Source organism: Hyaena hyaena, unplaced genomic scaffold (genome assembly GCF_003009895.1).
Source record: "Hyaena hyaena isolate Hyena2069 unplaced genomic scaffold, ASM300989v1 scaffold_1283, whole genome shotgun sequence".
Taxonomy (NCBI): Eukaryota; Metazoa; Chordata; class Mammalia; order Carnivora; family Hyaenidae; genus Hyaena; species Hyaena hyaena.
The window spans coordinates 141,667-155,905 of NW_024081919.1; the positions used below are offsets into that span (position 1 = coordinate 141,667).

At 48.6% G+C, this 14,239-nt stretch overlaps 1 protein-coding gene across 3 annotated transcripts in view; it reads right to left on the reverse strand.

The window, feature by feature from the left end:
- Window positions 1–14,239, reverse strand: part of VPS13D (vacuolar protein sorting 13 homolog D) — a 257,963-nt gene that overhangs the window by 41,935 nt on the left and 201,789 nt on the right. For all 3 annotated transcript variants that reach the window (XM_039223152.1, XM_039223151.1, XM_039223154.1), the window contains 2 exons: window positions 7,565–7,697; window positions 4,482–4,677 (listed from right to left, as the gene is read on the reverse strand). In XM_039223152.1, the coding sequence (XP_039079083.1) occupies window positions 4,482–4,677; window positions 7,565–7,697 (329 nt within the window). The remainder of the gene's footprint in view (window positions 1–4,481; window positions 4,678–7,564; window positions 7,698–14,239) is intronic.

Here is a 14,239-nt window from a genome sequence, read left to right on the forward strand (position 1 = left end):
TCAGGCTCTGCTGACCCAGGAGGGCCTTCCCTTCGATCCTGGAGAATCATAGGCAAGAAGCAAACACTGTAACAGCAAAGGGCTCTTCCTTAAGAAAATCTGCTTTAACTTCGTATCCGGGAGGCCATTAGTGGAAAGTGCCTTTAACAAATTTTGGGTGGTGTCTCGGGAGTGTTTTTACTGAAAAAGTCAAAAACCATAAATCTTTTCTCTGAAATCAACCCAGAGCTTACTCCAAAGCTCTCAGAGCCACTGGAATTCACATCTACGTGCACAACACAGGGGTCCTGGGATTCCAGCGCATTCTCGGAGTTCTGATGGCTCTATTCTTAAACACTGATCTATCATTACCCTTCAAATTCCCGTTCCTCCTTATCTAACTTAAATAAGGAGATAAGCTCTGACACTCCAGAGCTTTGCTAAATTCATCTGAATATTTCAAGTTCTGCCAGCTCCCACTTCTCTTCCCATTTTGGGTCTTGACTAAAAAGGTGAAGAAATACTCTGGAGGCAACCTCAGAGCCCGGCTTCATAAACCTTCATCTGCTACTTTCCTAGGACGTCCTGTAACCCAAAGCCTACAATGGAAGGTATTTAGAGAAATAACCAAGCAAATGCACAGCCCAAAGTCCAATACTCCTCTCTTTGCCATGGTACTTGTACTTTCCCTTGTGAAATGGCTGCTGCCAGGTCTCTGTGGCTTCGTACCCAAGCGTCTTTGCAAGTACTACCATCAATTCCCACCACACATGCAGGAACAGGGCACGCGTGGCCTGTTGAAGGGTACTGGGCTTTTCAATGTGGCTTCCGTGGCGCCATGAGCGTGGCTGCATCTGTGCCACTTTCACAAAACTTCACTTGGGAACAGACAAACGCGGCCCGATACACGTAGATGAGAAGACGCAGTCAGAGCCAGCAGAACGCTGCTTTGGAAAAGGCTTCTTGTTTCGGTTCCAAACCACACATACTTGTCCAGTTAACACATGCAGCAGGGGATACTGGTCTACAACACTCACGTGGAGGCCCAAGGCTCTGCTGCTCCCTGCCCTCTTCTCCCCCCACCCCCACCTGCCTTCCCAAGAACGATCAGATTGGATGGAAACTTCAGGAAAAAGTTAGGTGACTGTCGTTGTGGGGTGCCTGCATGCTCCACCAAGGAGAGGAGCTTGGAAGTATTTTCACGTAAAAGAACCCAAGGCGGCGGGGAGGGGGGCTTCCCTATAAATAAAATCATGTTCAAGTAAACACGAAAAGGAGCCAATATTTCCTGTAAGGCCACTTTTCAGATGGATTACTGGCAGGAGTATTCTTTCACAGTCTTAAGGCTTACTTTGCTATCATCTGCTTAAAATTTGAGTCATTGAAAAACATAGATGCTAAGATCTAAGCCCTCACTTGGACGCAATAGTACAAAGGAAGCAGAAAGGTTCGTTCCAAGAGCAGACTCAGAGGCAGAACTCTTGGACCCCTGGGTTCTATTCCTGGCTCGGTCCCTGGGCTCAGGTCAGCCCTCGGTCAGAATCTCACTTCTAATCCCTTCAAATCATTTGTTAGTCCCTGTTGTCTAAACAGTGGGGAAAAACCCTGAGTAACACCCCTGGATCCCGTTCAGTCAACTGGGATAGTTGGAGATGGTTGTAACTCACTTCCAAGAAACTGGGGTGATTTATCCCATGGTAGAGCTAGTATGTTCCTAAGAGATCACGGTGTCATCAGAACAAACCCTCAAGGCCCCAAAACATTTCTCCACCTGCAAGAGTCTGTGTTCCTTTAATGTGACCTTCCAGAATCGGGCTGTCCAGCATTTTATAGTTCTTTACAGCAGCCACGTTAAAATAATTCTGGTTGGGCTTCAGACCTCTGAGAGAGGGAATAAAATAGACAGGTATATATATCCCCGATTAATAGATGAAAAAACTGAGGCTTTAGGAGGCGAGGAGACTTGACCGAGGAGACTTGACCAAAGGCCCGAAGCCAAGAGGGAGTCTGGGACCCAGACCTCCTGCTCTCCAGCCCAAGTGCTCTTTTCTCTCTCACACATGGGTCCTCATTAATAACCTACTCTGGGACCCAGACAAATGCATGGAGGGAAACTGGTCCAAGTGTCTCAGAAGAATCTGTAATGCCTTTTTGGTGCAATAAAGGGTAAAGGGCCAAAGCTCTGAGGCTCCCATTAGATAGTGAGCACGTGCCCTGCTCACCTCTGCTAACTTCGGCTGTGGTTCTCTCACTGGTGGCTCCTCTGAGATCAGAGAGGAGATGCAGAAGCTTATTTCCACCCTCATTTAAGCTCCCGTGTCCCTGGGCCGACTACTGGGCCGCTCCTCATTACCCCGGTAGCTTTTGTTTCCGGGAGTGAAGGGCTACGAAGACAGCTCTTCTAGGAACTTTGCAGCCAAACTACAACTAGAATGCCCGGCTACTGTTTGTCTTCAGGCAAGTCGTACAGCTTCCCTGAACCCCTTTTACCTGGAATGTGATTCTCTCTTCCCTTCATCTGGCCAACCCCCACGTCCACTTCATCTCAACTAGCATTTCCCAGGGGGCCCCGGGGCACAACACACAGCGCGCTGGACCCCTAAACAGCACTTCCCTAGAAGAGCCTTTCCTGGCCCCATGGACCACAGGTTAGCTGACCTCCTCCTCCCCCATGCCTTCTCTGATGACACACCACCCTGGACATCTCCCTCGTCATTTGTCACAACTTACGCAAATTATGATTACTAGGATTACTGTATGATTCTTGTTTTATGTTTGCCTCCCCACCGGACGGTAAGCCCTGTGAAGGCAGGGCCAACCTTGTGCTCTGCCATGTTCCCAACACTGACTTCTTAGAAAACGTTTGATCAGTATTTACTGACTAGAAATGTATGACTGATGGGACACACTAGTGACACGATGTGGACCCTGCTATGGCAATGCTGGACAACCAGTGAAAATGGCAAGGATGCCTTTCTTGCTGTGGCAGCCATTTTGTGCCTTTCTCGATAAAGGCACACTTGATAAAGGCACAACTTTACCAAGACATCCCAACTGAAGAAAATTTGAGTCATGTCTTTCTGGTCGACACCGTTGAAGTTCCCAGCACAAAATGAAATTTTAAAAATTAAACACCTATACCTCAGACCCCTCGTGAAACACACACCCAATCACTTGACCACTTGGGGGTTTTATGAACAAGGATGGTTCTTTCGGAACTCGTTGGGGCCTCCTGCTTTTACTCACGTGGTCGTCAGGTCCTACTGTCCTAACAAAATACTGGAGGTAGACTCCTGGGGCTTCCAGCAGCCGCAGAAAAACTGGAAATACTTTTGAAGGCTCCCTATGGCCCCTCCCCTCCTTCATAAATACTCAAGGATTGCTCTAGCTTGTATCTGAATAGAATGTAAGTTAACTAAAGTAAGCACTACAGACCCTTTTGTAAAAAGCAGCTGCTTCCAGATGGAAGACATTCCGGCAGAACATATTACATGGTCCGAGTCCACAATCTTAAGCATTTCCCCTGTAGTAACGTGTCATCAGGAGGGTTTCCTGGTGACAGACAAATGGATTCATTTTAATTGGGGATGATTTCACTTTAAATCCTGTTTGAGGGAGCGACAGGACGTGGATAAGGCCCAGGCCCTGGACATTCTAAAAGGGCACACTAACTCACTCAGGGAATATCTATTAACCAGGGAGCAGCGAAATCCTTCTGGGCTTAAGTAGTGTCCAGCTTGGCTGGGAACTGTAACATTCATTATACCCTTTGTTGATAAGATCCCCAATTAGTCACTCTGAAAAAGGAAGGCTCAACTAGGCGACTGACACGAGGAACTACGTTAAAGCAGCTGGATTCTGTGAGACGTGGAGCCGTACAGGCTGCCCTGGTTTCCATCTTGCCTGGTATCACGGCGCCACCTTGCCTGGCATCACAGCGGGATAGCGTCCCACAGTGGAGCTGCCAACCCGCCTGGAGAACTCCTTCATAAGGCCACGGGACGGGCTAGCACGTCCGGGTGGAGGGAGAACAAAGACAGGACCAACTCACATGGTGACCTTCAATGGTAGGGATTCTAGAACCATGCCATAGAGCCTAGGAGCCAGACACAACCTGCAGCCCCACAGTTTTCTCAATGGGTGTGCAGGGATCTAGTTAGCTTGGTGAATAGGGGAGATCTGTGAGGGTGCAATCCTACTTCTGATCCCTCTAATGAAAAAAAAAACCCAACGACGGTATTTTATATATAAATAAATTATAGACGCAGATATAGGTGGATAGATACGGATATAGAGCTCGAAAAATTCAAGCCCAATTTTTGTGCCTTATTTTCATGTATTTATAGTAGGCAGGTCAGAAGTTTTAGATACACGGACCCAAGTTTTTAAAAAACCACATCATTAAGGTGAAAAGTATATGATCAAACACATCAGCATGGATCAGGAGTGGCAGCAGATCTGGGATAGAAACTGCAAAAGTGACTCCGTCCGCGACCACTGACCTGGGGCCACTGAGCGTGGCTGTGTCTCTCACTGCCTGGGCTGTTTCTGATGCAAAATCCAGGGCGCCTGCCACTGGCTTGGTTACAGTGCCAACGAGTCCTTTCCCAAGGCCAGATATGAAACCGCTGACGCCCCCTTCTGTCTTCACTCCTTCCACTGTTGAGGTTATCACACTGGTCAATCCGCCAATGATACCTGGAGCGAAAGACACAACGGCTGTTGTAACCTGGCCGAGGACAAAAGCAAAAGAATTTAAAGCCAAACCCCACCAAGTCCACGCACCTGGCTAGGTAACCTAGGGGCATTCTGTCGACCTCTTAACAGGCCAGACAGGTCAACTCTAGTTGGGACACCGGATGGGACTCCGAGACTATATACCACATATCAGTCCGAAGTAAAGGGTGTTGCAGTTTAAAAAAGTCAAAGAAAACCTAAGAGGTTAACAGTGGCTACTTTCCAGTTCCAGGATTTGGGAAGCATATGGGCAATCAGGAGACAGCGCGGACAGTAGGACTACAACAACAGACTCTGGGGGAAAGTTGGGACCCCATGAAATAGAAGACAGAGAGAACTAAATACGGTTCCTCGGTTCTCCAAGAACACCATGTGACTGGCCAACACTACCAGATGTTTGAAACGGGTAAAAACAACTGCATGCTTTGCTGAAATTGGGTTTAGGTAATGAGTAAATCACGAGGCCTTGATGAAAGGCACTCCCCCCCCTCCCCACCCCCCCACCAAAAGCTGCCCAAACCAGCCAGGACTCTCAATGGAGTTTGTTCCAAACACCAACTTAGGTCAAAAAGACATTCCAAACATTTTGAAAGTTGACAGCAATGACCTTAAAGAGCCTCAAAAGTGGCCAGCAGTTAGCAGAGGCTGGAGAGGACACGGGCGTTACGGGGAGGAAGTGGGGCCCTGTCCGGGGAGCATTTCCAGGATGTGTGCCAGGGACACTCACAGCATGTTTACCCTTTGGCGGCGGGGGCACGAGGAAGCTCGTTAGACTCTTCGGCTCTAGTGAGACAAATCGGCAAAGTCCCTGGGTGAGAATGCGCTAACAGCACTAACAGTCCACAACCTTTCTTTTGGATTCTAGGTCCACTTGCTCCAGTGAAGCCGCCCTCTCCCGACCTTTTAAACCACGGTCACGGAGAGACAGACATTGCTGAACCTGGCACAAGAGGGGCCTGCAGAGAAAACTGAGCAGGACTCCCAGTTTTTAAACCAAGGAGACTGAATGGGTTCTGGTTCTTGTTACATTTAAGGATTTTTTTCATCCTGGGGGTGCCTGGGTGGCTCAGTTGGTTAAGTGTCTGGCTCTTGATTTGAACTCCGGTAATGATCTGGCAGTTCATGGGCTCAAGCCCCACATGGGGCTCTGTGCTGACAATGCAGAGGCTGCTTGGGATTCTCTCTCTGCCCCTCCCCAGCTCTCTCTCTTAAAATAAATAAATAAATTTAAAAAAACCCACACACCCAATTTTTTTATCCTGAGGGAAGAAGGATGTGACTTGCATACAATCCAGAGCTTCCTGGAAACTCCTAGGATGAGGCTACCTGTCCCTGGAGACGCTGCACATATTGTATGACTGGTCCCTGGTTGCAGGGGATTTTGCAACCCACCTTGAACCAATCATCCATTTTCTTAGCACACAGCCATGTCCATCTAGAAAGTGAGGACAATATACTTTCTCTCCACATCCCAAGGATGCTTGACAGATAAAGGCAATGATACAGAGTAAAGCATTTTGCCTTCATTAGGAAAACAGTCCCTCTGAGTCCCATGCACTATCACTATATTTACTGGGAAGAATGAGTAAACCTTTCACCCCATACGGCTGCCCAGCAACCAACTTTTTGAGTCCAAGAACAGATTAATTTCAGCTAAGTTTTACTCTTGGCTTGATATCTCCTTGGGGGCAGCTCCCTTTCCACTTGGGCAGGCTTGGGAAAAGTAAAGGCATTTTGATCCAGACCTCACAGTGAGGAAAACTGATAAACAAACATTGTGTCCCAAGCCTGAAAAGAAAGATTTTTTCTTTCTTTTTATTATCCACATTCCTCCCTCTTCCAAATGGAGATAATCTAAACTTGATCAGTCTTGATAGGACTTCTGATAGCTTCAGATTATTTCTAAGAATCTGGTACAAACAGTGCAGTTTCCTAAGCATCACCAAGCATGAGCTATACGCCAGGTATCGAGTGAGGGTCTCAAGTATAAAAGTGAATACAGAACGGTCTTTCTGCTCTCCTGACCTTCCCCATCGATCTGGAAAACAAGACACACACACGGCTGGCTAGAGACACAACCCAGACTGCCGTGTATGCCCTCATCGTCAATTCTGACTGGGGACAGTGGAGCAAATGTCACTTGAGTTGAGACTTCTAGGTTGAGTAGCCAGGCAAGGAAGTGAGGCAGAAGGAACGTGAGTGAGCAAGGCATGTCTGGGGGACAACACACGGCTTTGGGTGGCTGAAATGCGGTGTGGCTGGGGAACACTGGTTGGCAAAGTTGGCTGGGTGTACATTTCCAAGGGCCTCAAATGCCACACAAAGAAGTTGTGGAGAAAAAACACTATCAAAAGGCAAATGAATTGGAGGTGAAGCATTAAAGGGCAGAATTGTACAAATTCAGAGGCTTACTATATCCACGCTATCACCTACATCTCTTGGACACCTGGACTTACAATCCAGGCGACTGTGCATTTTCACAAGACTCAAGAACACCTGGGCCCCAAGCCCAGTGGCCAGGTTCACATCTCATTTGCCTCAGAAGGAACGCTCAGTAAGCAGAAGGCGAGTCTTGAAGCAGCAAGTCTGTATTCTAGAACGGGGTCCACTTGGGGAACAGAAGCCAAAGAACAGGAAGGGGCTGCGGTGTGTGCGACGGTGTGAAAATAAATGAAGGCTTGCCACAGGCGGTGCCATTTCAGCTGCAAGGCGGGTAAAGCAGGGCAGCCGGGAGGGCTCTCAGGGACACACGCTCCCCAGCCTGGAGGTCCGCTTACAGTCAGACGGGTGCAAAGGGCCCCGAGCAGCTGTGGCAGGAGGGCCGGGCTCCTGCCGTCACGTGACTCACCGTGGGCCAGGCCATGGATGCCAGCTACAAGGTGCTCCCCGCTCGTGGCCGCGTGGTATCTGATGTACTCCCGCTCCGACTGGTGCCGATTGTCCATCGTCTTCCCTAAGCCGTCCGACAGCGTCCCCGCAAACTGGGATGAATTAAAGACAGAAGGAGAGGGGTTTTAAAGCCTCAGTGCTACTTTTGCTACTTTAGTCATTTTAAATGAATACCTCCCCTTGCTCCTACCCAGGATTCAGTAAATACCAATGGAGACAGAGATTAACTGCTGAGTCACATACACCGTGTGTCCCGGGAGACTGGGTCTCAAGGCGCTGGACGCAGAAGACTGGAGGGTGCCGACAGTGGCGGACACAAGGCTCGCAAAACAACTACTAACCGGCAGTCATGGCATCCACCTCCCACAGTCCTCCTGCAAAGCTACTGAAAAAACTAAACATATAACACAATGACCCCGTGGTGGAGAGGGAAGCGTTGGGGTTCTAGAGTGTTACGGACAGAGGCTCTCTGCTCTGAGAAATCAGTGGGACTCAAAATAGGAAACATGGCAAATTGTTGCCACAGGGTTTGTTGCCAAACCTTTCAGAGACGTCAACTGCCCTAAAGCAATGTCTTTTCTTTCACTTCTTCAGCAATTACCGAGTGCCTACGTGCCCACGTGCTCAGCCCCATTTGTCACAAGGGAAAATGAAGTATATGGAAAGGTTAACAGGCCAGGTCACCTTTCATATGAAATGGCAGACTTGAACTCATGACTTCCAGTGCAAAGTCCTCCCCCACAAATCAGAGAAAGATCTTATTTATCCTGGCATTCTTTTACCAGAGAAGCTGTCTCATCCATCAAAGCTGGATAAAAAGGACATAAAACTCTGTTTTGTCACAAGACAATCTGAAAAGGTTTAAAGTGACAGTTAATAAACCACAGGGTACTTATCCTCATCATTCAGGCATAAAGAGGAAAGATATCAAATATATAATTAACCTTCTCGGGAAGGATCTACCAAAACAAGTGGGTTAAGTGCCAGTGACCCAGGACTAACCTTTCAGAAAACTCACAGGAATGCTATTTAGATACAGAGCTCTGTGCAAAGAGTCAAGGCCAACAGCCTGCCTTGAAGACCCAGTACACCGGGCAGCCTGGCCTCCGGGGCCTGTTTCATACTGGTTTGGCAAGGGGCATCTTTTACACAGGTATGCCCTGGAAGCCACCAGGCCTGAGGCTTCGTGACACAGGGACAGGAAAAGGGGAGTTCCGGGCACAGAAGAGGGACCAGGGGAAGAACCAGCAACTCCAGGTACAGCAATGGTTTCTGGAGCCAGAGATGGGAACACTCATTCCTTTTACTCAGCCTAAATGCTTTTACGATGTAGGGCCGTGATTACGGACCTTTCTGGAGAGGCAATCCCTGTCATTATCTGCTTTAGGCCCTGCCTCCCCTGTCCCTTCGTGTCTAACTGGAGAGCTAAAGTTAATGAAAATTAATTTTACCATTGCCTTTAGGACAGAGACCCTGTGTGATGTTGCGAAGCCGGCACTGTGAATCACTAAATGGGGCTTTAGTCAGGGATCCCATTTGAGGGCCACTGCGGGCCACCATGAGTTTGGGCCTGTGACCAGACCAGACGCTAGTCCCCCCCAACTGTTCCCGCAGCCACAGGAGCCTGAGCAAGGTGCCCTCCTGCCCAGCCTCGCTGGCGGCATCTGCAGAGGGACCACAGTACCCACATGGCCATGCGGCCGGAAGAATTAGTGACTGGGGCTCAGGGCATGGGATCCAGTCAGCATTCTTCCTGTTTTTATTAGGCAGCGACTAGTCCAAGCAGGAACACCCTGCACCAGGAAGAAAGCCTTTCAAAGGTTTAGAATTACGGTCATTTGCACTAGGCTTTGACATAAACAAAAACAAAGCCCCCTCTTTTCAGCAGATAAACACTAGCTTCCAAAATGAGTTTCTGGAGTGGCACCATCTTTAAAATTAGATACTGGACTTGGTGGTTTCCAAAGTCCTTTCCAGCTCTGACAGTGTGTGATCTACGCTCCAAGGTAGGACATCTTTATTAAGCACTTACTGTGGGTCCAGCACAGATTTACGTATTGCTGAGGACACAGATATAGCCTGGGACCTCTTCTCAAGGATGACAGTCTCCCTGGGAAGGTCACAATCCCCGTGTGTGAGACGGACAGCAATGAGGGCCACACACAAACTGAAACACTTGCAAATCAAGGGAGAACAGGAAAATGTGGCCCTTGTTTTAAGGGTTAAAAAAAAAAAAAAAAGGAGTTCCTGCTACCTTCTGGAACCATGTAGGTTGCCAGTGTTCTCCACTCGGGGTCTGGATAAAAACGCTTCTCTCTGATGCCACAGAAGAGGTGAGGTGGCGCCCAGTGAAAAAGCCCTTCTCAGAAGCGTGATGTTTCCAGAGGCGCATGTTGTGCGTGGCGAGTGCCCAGGGTACCCACGCTCCTTCCGGAGCTTTGTCCGGGTCTGTCCCACTTCCTCCGACTCTCATTTTCCTTGAAAAGAGGTCTTTCCTTGGAACAGATAATAAGGTCCTGACTACTGATATCTGGCAGCTGACTAGGAAGAAATGAAAAATCCTATAACACTTTTCCCCCCTAAGAGAATATGAGAGAATCACCTAGGCAAACTGCCCAATATAACCCCCTCCACTAACCACCACCCCTGCTCCCACCCATAAGGCAAGTTCAATACCCAAGGGTTAGGAGTGAGTCCATGCCAAAAGCTTAACTGCTATAGCCCCCTCCGCTCCCCCAGCACCGACTGGTCCTGGGCGTTCTCGGTACAAAAATACCACATCGACCTCAGCAGGGATGGGGTAAGATGACCTCAGAGATCACTCTTCCCTCTAAATGCTGGATTCTTCCATGTGCTTCTCAGCTGTGGAAAGGTGCCCATACCTACTCAGCTTACTTACCCTAGGACTTCTATCTGAATTCCCACTTCTCTGTGGGTAAACAAATTATTCATGCAAGCCAACTGGACTTGTCTTTTGTCACTTGTGGGTCAACATAAAGGACACAAAGATGTTATTAACAGGAAACTATTACCAAAGTCTTCACCCCTGTAACTGTGACTGACAAGTTAGGAAATGGGAAGATGTTGAAATCCGAGATCCAGCCAAACTCGTACTGATTAGAGGTTAATCAGATTTTACAGGGAGAGACACTTTATAGGAACTAATCTGAAACCAGTGAGATGAAGGGTGCCATGGTCAAAGAGGCTGGGCCTTGGGCCAGTCCACTGGGCTTCTCAGTATGAATCCAGGGCACCAAAAGTTTGTGGCCTTCTCTCACTGTGGGAGCACTTAGTCATACTTAATTCCATCTCTCTCATTCCCCACCTCGGTGGGAAAATAAATCACACTTGGTATCTTATTTCTCCCCCAAAGATAGGGTAAGAACGTGGGCTGGAGAGGGTGGGGACTCCGGTAAGCACTCTGTATGGTGCCTTCTGGCACTGGCCTTCTCTGAGGTTGGGAAGAGTTATTTCACTCGTGTCCTTGAGTTAGAACACGATTGTCAAAACACAGCAGAGGTGCCCATGACAGCCACAGTGTGCCATGTGGGAGTGATTGGGACAGGACATCCGTTACCACCCCACCCCCAGTTCTACCTACGTATTTTAAAAAGAAAAGCCAGGGGCGCCTGGGTGGTTCAGTAGGTTAAGTGTCCAACTTTGGCTCCGGTCATGATCTCGCAGTTTGTGAGTTCGAGCCTCGCGTCCGGCTCTGTGCTGACAGCTCAGAGTCTGGAGGCTGTTTCAGATTCTGTGTCTCCCTCTCTCTCTGTCCCTCTCCTGCTCACACTTTGTCTCTCTCTCTCTCAAAATTAAATAAACATTAAAAAATTTAAAAAAGTAAAATAAAAAGAAAAGCCAAATGCAGCGAAATTCAAACTCATTTTGAACTGTTTTCAGGGCAGATGCTCTTGGGCATGCTCAGGGATGTCAAAATGGGAAATGAAGCTCGGAGGCAGAAATTCGGATAAGGGCAAAACTGATCTCAGAGGCAGCTGGGGAAAGGCTGCAAACCGTAAGGATATGAGCAAGCACAGAACAGCGATACATCGACCCACCAACCAACCAAATGTGGACGGAACGCACACCGTGTGCTAGGCTGGCACAGCACAGTCCTCAATCAGAGATGGTGTCTGCCTCCTGCCTTCGAGGGCCTCGGAAAGAGCTTCACACCTGACTTTGGATTCTGTGGCACTTAACAGCCATGAGATCACCTCTGGGAGCCTGTGTCCTCATCTTCAGAATGGGAATGAGAATATCCACCCACAGGGAATGCGGGAAGGATTAGACACTATGTGTGAAGCACTGAGGACAGAACCTGATACATACGAGGCATCCAGTGAAAACAGTACTACGTTATCTGAACTTCCACCTCCTCACCTGCAAAACGGGAATAATCAGGTTCCGTGGGGCTGCTGAGGGCTAAGTGAGATGGTGTATATACTTAGCATTTGGCACATGTGTCCCCGGAGAAGTGGAAGCTATGCACCCGGGGGCAGAAAAGCCCAGGCAGGACAGACAGCACGGGCCAGGCTTGCACGCTAGGGAAGGACTAGAACTTGGAGGGAAATTTGTAGAAAATTTGTAACCTGCCTCGGTAAAAACAATACCTGGACACCAGAAGCAACTCTGGGGGAGACTTAAGTCAATACAGCCCATTTTGTACCAATTTCAAGTCCACAGAAAACTAGCAAGTTTCCAAGGAACAGAATGTCCTTCAGAAAACCTGCTCTTACTCTTGCGAGGACAACACTAATCCTCCTCTTCGTTCACTGAAGGAAGCTTTAGCACACACCACGCTTGCAAATTCTGGCCACAGTCCAAAGTCATTAATTTCTGGAAGGCCCTGTCTTCAACAAGGGGGTAAAAAATCTCAGAAGCGCTTCAAGATGCCAGTTCTACTGCATGGCTGACACACTTGGGGTCAATACCCCACCTTCCAGAAAGAATCCCATTGTCCATAGGAACGGAGTCACTACAAATTAGCCCCAGGTTTGGGGCCAGGCTCGGGACAGTTGGTTTCATAAAACTGAAATTCAAGTAGATGCTGGAATAATGCAAGAGAAAAATTCACACTGTGTCCCTCTGTTTGGTCTGATCAGTTTTCCTGACCCTTTTATGATATTCAGCAAGCATGGGATGCCAGAGATATTTGGCCAGTGTAATAGGAGCCTGGGCTTGAATTTCTCCCCCCCCTTCTCTGGGGTTCTTCTTTCACAGTTATTTACCTAATGGAAATTTCCTCTTTAATATCTTTGTTCCACTGAGTAATTGCTGGTGACAGTACCTTCCTTGTCACCAGGGCAAATGGTGGCCACAAATAACGGGGAAGGGAGAGAAGTGCCGGGGCTCGGCTGTGTGAGAGGGTCTTACGTCCTCCCGACCAGAAAGCTCGTCGACTGCAAGGCCCAGCTACCAGCCCAGCTCCAGGCCCGGTGGCGCTGCCAGCAGTCTGCTAGGCTGGGGCACATCAACTCGGAAACCTGGCTATATACCTGGCGCCTGAGAGTATGGCTGATGGGAATATGTATCCTGGCGGCAGCAGCTCAACTCTTCTGAGCCTCAGTTTACCTAGCTGCAAAAACTGGACTCTAAAGGCCTGCTCTGAAGGGCTGAGGAGATGGCACAGGATGCCTGGGCTGTGTCTGGCACATAGGAGGCCACCGAGATTTACAGGTTTTTGTTTTTTTTTTTTAACTCATTTTTGAGAGAGACAGAGACAGTGCGAGTGAGGGAGAAGCAGAGAGAGGGAGAGAGAGAGAGAGAGAGAGAGAGAGAGAGAATCGCAAGTAGGCTCCTCACTGTCAGCGCAGAGCCCGACGTGGGGCTTGAACTCACAAAACCATGAGATCGTGACCCGATTTGAAACCAAGAGTCGGACGCTTAACCGACTGAGCCACCCAGGCTCAGTTTCTTGCAAGTGGTGCAGACACTTAAACTTGAGAGTCGTTTCCAACTCTGCTGGAATACCAGTGGAAAAACGCCCGGCCAGCCCCTCACGTCTTCCACAATGGAGGCCTTCACCGCTTTGCTCTGACTCACACTGTTAACATATCCGCAGTTAAAAACCATTCTCCGTGTGGGCTTTGCCTTGACATTGAAAAGCCCTTTTGTGATCCTTGTAATAAAGAGGCAAGAGTTAATGGGGAACGGGATCCAGCCAGGAACGGGGACCCGTCACAGACGCGAGGCAAGCCAAATGGCAAGTCCTCACTCAGCCAGATGGTGAAGGGTCAGGCCGGGACTGGGGAAGGACATTAAAAAAGGAAAAAAAGAAAAAAGAAGGACATGGAACAAGCTGAGGTTTGGCAAGAAAGAGGTATTTTTGGACCCCAGATCTCTACCCTATCCACTAGAAGTGGGACAGGTTTGTCGGTTTTCAGTTCTACTTGGTTATGACAATGTATAGCCCTTAAGGCAAAGAGAGGAAGGAAGAGAATCCGGCAGACACCCTGCATAAGGATAAGAGGTACTTTTTCAAAGCTAGTACTCACATTCTCTTGCAGTAACAGGCCCGAGCCCATGACCTTGCTTTTTTTTTTTTTTGGTCTCTGGGGATGTACAAGCCCTCCGACCCTGGGACTGACACCATGTTGCTATTTCACGGATAAACACTTATCAGGCAGCAGACACT